Source organism: Mastomys coucha, unplaced genomic scaffold (genome assembly GCF_008632895.1).
Source record: "Mastomys coucha isolate ucsf_1 unplaced genomic scaffold, UCSF_Mcou_1 pScaffold20, whole genome shotgun sequence".
NCBI lineage: Eukaryota > Metazoa > Chordata > Mammalia > Rodentia > Muridae > Mastomys > Mastomys coucha.
Window position 1 is genome coordinate 137,825,701 of NW_022196903.1, and position 9,926 is coordinate 137,835,626.

A 9,926-nucleotide genomic window follows, 5' to 3' on the forward strand; every position below is an offset into this window, starting at 1 on the left:
ACGACTTTCATGATGTGTTTTGGTACATATCACCCGGCAGACATTCGTCCTTGTCTTCACACCTCTAATTGTTTTTGCTGGCCAATTCCAGCTACGTAGAATCGAGACCTTCTGCTTGGGATAGCCATGCTTTTCACATGTGAGGAGGAGTCACCGTGCACAAGGTTGGTGCACACGGGGGAACAGACCGCCAGCACAGGACTTTAATTTTCTGGATTTTGGGGACAGCCATCTAACATCTCTGTGTATCCATGTATAGCACCAGGCTGAAGTTTGTTCTTTTCAGTCCCCTCTGCTCTGTCCTCAGGCCTTTCATACTTTTGCTTTAACCTAGTCTTCTATTTATCACAGACTCTGTATGTGTGTGTGTTGGTGTGTGCACATACACATGTATATAGCTGCCTTTTAGATGCATACACATGTATGTAGCTGCCTTTCAGAGGCCAGAAGAAGGGTGGATCTCCTGGAGGTGGAGGTCCAGACTGCCGCCATCTCCCATGTGTGCTGGGAACTAGGACAGGTCTCTGTAAGAGCAACAGGCATTGGTAACCATGGAACCATCTCCCCAGCCCAGGGACCATTACTTAAGGTAGCAAATCAAGTTCTTTGGAGACTTCAAATGGCATGGAAAAATGCTAGCAGAAATTGTGAAAGCACATTATCCCACATTCTACTGATGCCGTTTTTCAGGAACTAAAACAGGAAATCTCAAGCTAACTACTGAACTGCTTGGGAACTGACCATGGACGAAGCTGCATGATTACAAGCACCTAACAGATGGTCAGGGACTGGAGAAAGACAAACAAGGAATAGGTTGATATTTCCTCATGAAGCACAAGTGCTCGGCTTTCTCTTCACAGATAAATAACTGATAGGACATGCTAAGTAAGCTGTGTTCTGGACTCATGCACAATAATATGCAATTAATAGATTGATAATTTTACCTAAACTGCCAAGAGATTACACATTTTGTGGTTCAAAACTGCCCCTAACACACACGATAGTCAACAGCACATAGTAGGTATGAATTTTTGTTAATCACTTATTCAAAGATGGAAACTTGCCATTATCATCATCTTCCCATAAGTCACAAAGACACAGTTTGATCAGGACAGAACTGACACTCAGGCTTGTCCAACAGATAAAGGCAGGCAGAGACTATGGTGTGAGCTCCTGCCAAGCACACACTCAGGGTTCTGCAGAGAGGTTGTCCCATGAGGACGCTGAGTCATACACTCTGGCTGTCTCCTCTTATAGAAAGGATGTGTCACACTGTCACATTAGACAGAAAGGCTTGGTTTTCATAACTTAATATTTCTACTTCAAAACAAATAAAAACGTAAGTTCAAGAATGAGTAAGTATAGAGAGATGGCTCATCCTTGCAGAGGGCCCAGGTTTGGTTTCCAGAACCCGAACTGGATGGTCCAGAACTCCCTGCAACTCTAGCTTCAGGTTCTATGGGTACAAAAACACACATGCACATTCATACAGACGCACACACAGATATACACACACATACACTCATACACACACAGACACACACAACACACACACAAACACACACTCATACAGACACATATACACACACAGATTCAGATACACATACACTCATACACACCACACCCATACACACAGATATACATATACACACTCATACCTACCACACACACATACAGATTCACATACACACAACACACACACACACAAACACACCCATACAGACACATATACACAGATACACATACACTTATACACACCACACACATACACACCACATACACACACACACACACACACACACACACACACCACTGCTGCCTAATTATAATTTTTTATAAAAAACTTAAAAAGATAAAAACATTAAGGAGATTATGCAGCCAATCAGGAATGACCTGAAGTTGCTATTGGTGACTTAGCTGGTCAATGAGATTGGTGGTGGTGACAGTGACTGAGCTGGCCAAAAGGAATTGGCAGGTTATTGCTTCAAAAATAGATTTTAAAAAACTGATGTTACCACTCTACCAAGGATGGAGGGAAGTTGAAGGTGTGTCTCCCCACAAAGACAATGCCATACCTGCCACGAAGGCTGGAGGCACTATCCAGAGAGGTAAAGGCAAATGCTTGTGGGTGTGGATGTGGATGAGACGTGTCAGCCAGGCCCCCTTGCTGTGGCTGAGCCTAGCCAGGAGTGAGTGCAGGTGGCTGTGTGGCTGTTGCCTAATCGGAAGACTATGGAGTCGCAGAAGCCAGTGCAGGCACATGCATGAGAGCAACAGCTGATCCGCATTAGTGAAGATTAACTCGCTCCGCAGTGGTGGAGGGCCCGGGATTATTTTATGTACTCCTGTTTCCTCACAAACCGTCAGCACAATTATTGCCCTCCGATGTGAATGACTGATCTGTAACCACAGCTAAACAGCTTGCTGCTTAGGGGCTTCGGGAACTTCATGAAGATGGATTTCCATACCATCAAAGTGCTTTTAATGGGCTCCCAGATCCAACCACAAGGCCTATTTTGCGAGTATATAGAATTCGGGATGAAGGCTTCCTGTCCAAAAGGATTTGGTTGGCTGTCACTTGACAATTCCCAGCCAGCACAAGGGAGGGGGCTAGGAGGAGATAGGTCGAGTTGTCTCTGCTTTGGGGGATTAGAATCAAGGTGTTGGTGATGGGGGGGGATTCATTACAGATGTTCACAGAATGCAACCAACGGCTGCATCCACAGCTGAACTCAAAGCGCTTAACAAATAGTGGCAATTTAGCTATGCTTGCGAGGAATAGTTCCCGTCACTTTGCGTTAGCATCTGGCCAAGTGTTAAACTCATTTCTGTGAGGGTGCAGGGGAAAGGGTTTCTTGTTGGAGCGTTCTTTCAAGAATGTTTAAATATTTGACTATAAATCCCTTTCTGCTTGCTATCGTTCCTTCTTAGGGCTGCCATCCTGTATCTTTCTGCCATCCCTTCTAGTCCTGACGTCTCACTTAGGCTTTAAGCCTTGTAAATGCTGCTAGCCTGGGGGCTACAACAGCTGGCAGTGCTCACAGCCCCCAGCAGCTGCACTATACCCAGAGTGCTCACCCACCTAATTCCATCTAAAGCGTGGCAACCCAGGGAACTATACACAAGAGTAAGCTGCTCATTCAGAGAAGTTTTGTGGGACTTCTGTGTACCTCAGGAGGACAGACATGTAAACCACTGATAAATAGCTGATCATACAGACCCCTCACCTACAGCATCAGTAGGATGATGAGGATTCAGTCACCATTCAACATTTCCATTCAGATATTACCTCAAGAAGTCCACCACTCCAAGGATGCTGCGGTCACATATTTTTTTTTCCTAAGCAAAACAAAGCTTACATGCAAATATAAAGCCACGAAGCCATCATGTCTCTGGCTAGTCCAGAAACTCTGCTGGCTTCGGGTAGAATACAGAAGGTCAAAGCCTATTTTGTATCATGATGAAGTCAAACTTTCCAAGTCTGCAGTCCCTAACACTTGACAGTGGCAACATTATGACAGGCTTAGGAGCCAGGGTACCATCCAAGCTTAGGCTGACTAAAGCAGAGTCCGTGTTTTTCAAATCCAGCTGATCCCCAAGTACGAGTTAAGCATCTCTGGAAGGCAAGACTTTCCCTCAGATGCAGCATTTCATATGCTACCCTGGCAGGAAAAATGGCTATGTTCATCCCTAGGAAGGTTTGGGGATGAACTGTATTCTAATGCTTGGATGGGCCCCTGGGAGCTCCCTGTTGGTGGCAGAGGGAACACAGCGGGGCCATCATTCTGAAGATAGTGGGAGGAAAGGATGGGAGAACAGCAGGCCTCTCGGGGCTCACAGCCACTCGGAGAGAGCAGGCCGCTGCCCACAGCCACTCGGAGAGAGCAGGCCGCTGCCCCGCTCACCTTCTCTGTCCGGCAGTTGCTGAGACCTATGCTGTTCACTACGGCCACCTTCCCATCCAGCACTTGCTGCTCTCGCCTGAGCTGCTCCTTCATCTGGCGAGCTTCTTGGATTGCCTTGGTGACAGCATCGTGGTCATTTAAGTAACCTGGGAATGAGACACAATAGATGTAGCAGCAAGTGCACAGAGAGGGAGAAGTTGGGTTTTGGCATAGCCATTAGTTGTTTGGGTGGGTGGGTGGGGTGGCCACTGGGACCTGAGGGTTCCTAATGTTTTCACAGAACTCATGTGGAATGAGTGATTGAGCCAGCATTCAATTGGTGATGACTGGTTCACCCAGCCATATATGAAAACACCACAAAATACCCACAGTAAAAAGACATGCTCACACCATGTCTGGTTGCTCCTGAATGCTCACAAATTTAAAATAAAAATTTAAGTTTTTAAGTCAATACCTGAATATGTTTTAAAGATTGAATTTGATTTGAGTTGCACATACATGTGTATGTGTGTGCCTAGGCCAGGAGGGGTCCTTGCATTTCCTGCAACTGGCGTCACGGGCAGCTGTGAACCAACATGGCTATTGGGAACCGAACTTGTCTCCTCTGCAAAAGTAGTCTGTGCTTTTAACCACTGAGCCATGTTTTCAGCCCCAAGATGAGAGGATTCCAAAGTTTAAAAATGTGAAATGCAGAGGTCCAGTCCCTTGTCCTCTAAGATCTATGCACTAGTAACAGCAACTGCAAATCCCGAGCCTCTCGGGGTATTAGAAAATTCAGCTCAGAGTTTATGGCTAGTGCAGTCAGGCCTGTGACAGATGGAATAAGCCATTATTAGCTGACTGGAAGAAGCACTCCCCTCCCAATAAATCCACTTGCTATGGACATGATCTACAGGTGGTAGTGGTTGTCTGTGGATCTAAACTCCTAAGCACGAGGAGACTAGACTTCAGGCACAGAATATGACCAAGACCCTGCAATCAGTAAGGCACCGTAAGTAGTGTTAACTCTGGCCTCGATTAACTCAGGCTCGATGGCCAGCTTGGGTCTAAAACTCCCTGGCCCAGGCTTAGTCAAGGTCTCTGCCAAAATAGTCTTAAAGGACACTGGGGGAGGGAGCTAAGGTGATATTAACTCGATCTCAGTTACTCACTTATCATTTCCTTATTTGCTGTGCATTACTATACAGGACATTATTTTAGGGTAGAGGAGAATTGAGGGGCTAAAAAAAAAAAAACAGTGCATTTTGCAACTATTTAAAGGATGGCTAATATTCTGTTGCTCACTCCCTATCTTTTAACTGGGGCATAAAATGGCCTAAGATGGATCTGTAATATGAAATTGCCCAGAAAAAGGACTTGTTTGTGACACAAGGCTAAATCTAACCAGATCCATTGGTGAGCTGTGACAGATGGAGGGACTGTGAGACAGAAGGCAGGCACTAATCACACATAAAATGACCGGCTTGCTTCAACATGTTCCACGAATTCCAGCAAACTTTACACCCTAATCCATTTTTAGAACAAAAAACATCTGGGCCATAAATCCTCTAATCTGCCAAAACACGCTATTAAATCCCACGATTTGTTGAAAAACACTAAGATTAAAGAAAGGAAATATAAAATGGCTAGCTGCCTTGCTACGAAAGTGTTATTAATACTCTTTCTTTGTGTCATTATGAGTGTTCTGGTACTAAAGAGCCTTGTCTAATCATGTCAGATTACACACCCTCATTGCATAGCTCTTCTCTCTGACCTGCTGATCGCCATAAACTCATCAAATATTTTCTCGCTGCTTAGAAAGTCTAAGAGTACTGAAGGGAAACCTGCATAGTACCGTACTGGTGAGGACTGGTAAAGTTTGGTTTCTCAGTGGTCACAAGCTAATCCTGGTCCTGCCATCTTCTTGGGTCCATAAGCATGTCCCAGATGAGGTCATAAAAGGGGAGGGTCTTGAGAGGGATTACTGTGCTTTTTAGAAATAGTCACTGGAATTGATCCAAAGAACAAACTGCTGCTTCAAATACACATGATGTTTATACTGAGGACTGCTTGGAGTGGACGTCTGTTGCCGAGGGTAGACCTGCTTTCAGTGACACTATCCCCGCATCCTGAACAATCCTCTCAAAGTGTTATTTCCCAGTGCATCCTGATCTGCTGCACTCTGGGTAGAAATCCAGCCCTTCTGTGATAAGCTTGGGTATGCTTGTTTAGTCAGGTCCTCAGAAGACCAGTCTGCTTGTCCTGGCCCCTGACCCCTGTCTCTACTCAACCTGGCGATGTGTGCTTTTTATACTCTATTTAGTCTCTCTATGGTCTGTTTAGCTTCCCCAGAACACAAATATATTTGAAACGGTTTAGCACATGGTGTTGAATAAAAGCATGAATTCTTTAAGCTTTTTACAGACTGCCAAGACAGCACTGTGTAGGAAAACAGTTAATATGGATAGACGGGGAGTATAAATGATGGAGAGGTGAGGAACTGAACCCGAGTGGGGCAGGGGCCACTGCAGCCATGGGGAGGGTCAGTGAGGTTCAAATAGGTGCTGGCTCAGGAATAAACACTGCTTTTAGAGACCCTTGTGTTTCACTAGTAACGCTGTGTTAGATTCTAAATATGGTGTCTGGTCTGCTAACTCTGAAAGCTGCGCCATATGTTACAGAGTTCAGCCATGGCATGAGTTTGCTCCCAGTGCCATCTTAGCGTGCTCAGCTAATGTCTTTCTTCCCTTGCTGGCTCCCCTCATCAACCCATGTCCTTGCATTGCCTCGCCTGGATTCTAGAAAGAATGATTGGGGATTATGTTTGTGTGTGTGTGTGTGTGTGTGTGTGTGTGTGTGTGTGTGTGTGTATGCATGTGTGTGTGTGTGTGTATGTGTATACACATGCTTACCTGTGAATAATGCAACATGAGTTCCCTACCTTCCTCCTCCTCCTACCTCCTGACTTCATTTCTGTCCCCTGTTTCATTGATAATGATGGCCTTCTTTCCAGTTATCAAAAATGTCCTAGACCAAAGTTCTAGATTTTTCTTGCTCCCCATTTATGTTTCTTATCTTTAAACCATCGCCACACTTACCTCAACTTTAAGTATGAGGTTACTTCCTCCCTCCAAACAAGCGAATCAAGTTTTTCCTCAAACTTTATTTTTAAATCTCTCCCCCGTTCCTCATTCCTCCTAAGTCAAGCTCCTCACACTTGCTCCATGTGTGTGCTCTTGCTCCATGTGTGTGTCCTCCTATCCTCTCTCCTCTCTGTCTGGAGCTAACACCTCTTTGCTGCTTCCCAGGGCCTCTGAGTTGCTGAATTTCACAGCATTTTCTCTTTCCTGCACAATGGCTTCCCAGGGTATTCTGACAGTGTGATGCTCCTCCATCCACTTGTTGGGGTATAAGGCCCTCAATCTTCCAGGACTACTCCTCACCTCCAGATTTTTGCCCCAGAAAGTTTCCATTCCTGCTCCTTAAATTTTGGTTCAACTTCCCAGTCAATGAGGGGAAAACTGTGATCTACGTCAGACCAGCCTGAAGCAAAACTTGAGCTCGGCCACATGGCAGTCCTTCAGGTCATCTTACTTTTCTCTTGGTTGCTCCATTGCTTGAATGTGGGTGACACAACATTAGCAAATGGTGTCAAGAGCAACTGAGTTCATATGGTCTCTAGACATAATAAATGTCCCATGACAGCATTAGCTGTCACCTTGTTTACAAAGTGGCCCAGAGAAGTAAGTGGAACTGGCAGGCTGGATTCTGAGGGATCTGGCTTTCTGTTTATGGGAAGTGTGATGACTGACAAGTTGTAACAATCACTCTGGCTTCTGTTCTTCTCGCCTGTAAACCGGCTGGAGTGTGGATGGGCTCAAGGTGAAGACATGTGCCTGGGAGGCAGAGCCACTTGGCGTGTGAGGAGATACTTCATCCCGGGGATGTCCTAACTTCATTCTTGTCTCCTGTTTCATTGCCCTCTCTGATCCCTTTTGGTACTCTCATGGTAGATCTTTGTTCCTGATGGTGAGAACTGTGAAGTACTGGCGTTTCATGGTTGGTACATATCATGCATGGATATGGGATCAGGAGGAGAGGGCTCGCCTGGCACACAAACAGGCCTGTGGTGTGAACCCCCGTGCTAAGCAAATAAATGAGCAAACAGAAGTTCAATCAGGCTGTCTGCTAGAGTTCAAAATGACACACCAATGACACACCAGTTGAGATAAGTGATATTGTTATTGTTTGTTTGTATTGTTTTCTGTTTTTTACTGTTGTTGTTTACAAATTTAGGCAGTGGTTACATCTATAGTTAGAATCTGAAGAAAGTATACGTGTATAGAAGTTTAACAAAGTCCTAGGAGAAAAACTTTAGAGCTAACAGCAGTATGACTTCTAGTTAATTTCAAAGGAGGTAACTGGTGTTTTGCTTTTGCTTCCAGGAACACCTTTTCTCCTTCCTCCTCTGTGTGTGTCTCCTTCCCCCTCTGTGTGTGTCTCCTTCCTCCTCTGTGTGTGTCTCCTTCCTCCTCTGTGTGTCTCCTTCCTCCTCTGTGTGTGCCTCCTTCCTCCTCTGTGTCTCCTTCTTCCTCTGTGTGTGCCTCCTTCCTCCTCTGTGTGTGTCTCCTTCCTCCTCTGTGTGTGTCTCCTTCCTCCTCTGTGTCTCCTTCCTCCTGTGTCTCCTTCTTCCTCTGTGTCTCCTTCCTTCTCTCTGGCTGTGTATCTGTCTCTGTCTCTGTCTCTGACTGTTTCTGACTGTCTTCTCTCTGTATACAAGTGTGTATGCAAACAAGTGGAGTGTGGGTGTATGTTCGTGTCTGTGTTGTATGTGTGTGTGTGTGTGTGGTGTCTGTGTATGTGGTGTCTGTGTTATATGTGTGTGGTGTCTGTGTGTGTGTGTGTGTGGTGTCTGTGTTGTATGTATGTGGTGTCTGTGTTGTGTGTAGTGTCTGTGTTGTATGTGTGTGTGTGTATGGTGTCTGTGTTGTATGTGTGTGGTGTCTGTGTTGTACGTGTATGTGTCTGTGTTGTATGTGTGTGTGTGTGTGTGTGGTGTCTGTGTTGTATGTGTGTGGTGTCTGTGTTGTATGTGTGTGTGTCTGTGTTGTATGTGTGTGGTGTCTGTGTTGTGTGTGTGTGGTGTCTGTGTTGTGTGTGTGTGGTGTCTGTGTTGTATGTATGTGGTGTCTGTGTTGTATGTGGTGTCTGTGTTGTATGTGTGTGGTGTCTGTGTTATATGTGTGTGTGTCTGTGTTGTATGTGTGTGTGTGTGTGTGTGTGGTGTCTGTGTATGTGGTGTCTGTGTTATATGTGTGAGGTGTCTGTGTGTGTGTGTGTGGTGTCTGTGTTGTATGTATGTGGTGTCTGTGTTGTGTGTGGTGTCTGTGTTGTATGTGTGTGGTGTCTGTGTTGTATGTGTGTGTCTGTGCTGTTTGTGTGTGTGTGTGTGTGTGGTGTCTATGTTGTATATGTGTGGTGTCTGTGTTGTATGTGTGTGGTGTCTGTGTTGTATGTGTGTGTGTGTGTGGTGTCTGTGTTGTGTGTGTGTGGTGTCTGTGTTGTGTGTGTGTGTGGTGTCTGTGTTGTATGTGTGTATGTGTGTGTGTGTCTGTGTTGTATGTGTGTGTGTGTGTGTGTGTGTGGTGTCTGTGTTGTATGTGTGTGGTGTCTGCGTTGTATTTGTATAAGGGTGTGCTGGGGAAACATGCGGGTGGACTCCATGGGTACATCTCAAGGGTCATTCCTCTGGTGCCAGCTACCTTATTTTTGAGAGACAGTTTCCCATGGGCATGGAGCAGGCTACAAGGAGAAGCTGGCATTTTTCTCCAATGTGGATTCTAGGTCTTAAATACAGGTCTCCATGTTTACAACATAGGCACTGACTGAGCCATTTCCCTAGCCTACAGCCTATAGTTTTAAATGTTTCTCTGAGAATTAAGGGGTTATCCTTTATACTATATACACCAAAACCAAAAACAAACAGCTATTGCCAGCTTCAAGCCCTAGTATATATATATATATATATATATATATATATAT

At 45.2% G+C, this 9,926-nt stretch overlaps 1 protein-coding gene across 13 annotated transcripts in view; it reads right to left on the minus strand.

The window, feature by feature from the left end:
• Sox5 (SRY-box transcription factor 5) overlaps positions 1-9,926 on the minus strand; it is a 968,743-nt gene that overhangs the window by 23,340 nt on the left and 935,477 nt on the right. For all 13 annotated transcript variants that reach the window (XM_031383845.1, XM_031383839.1, XM_031383837.1 and 10 more), the window contains one exon: positions 3,906-4,051. In XM_031383845.1, the coding sequence (XP_031239705.1) occupies positions 3,906-4,051 (146 nt within the window). The remainder of the gene's footprint in view (positions 1-3,905; positions 4,052-9,926) is intronic.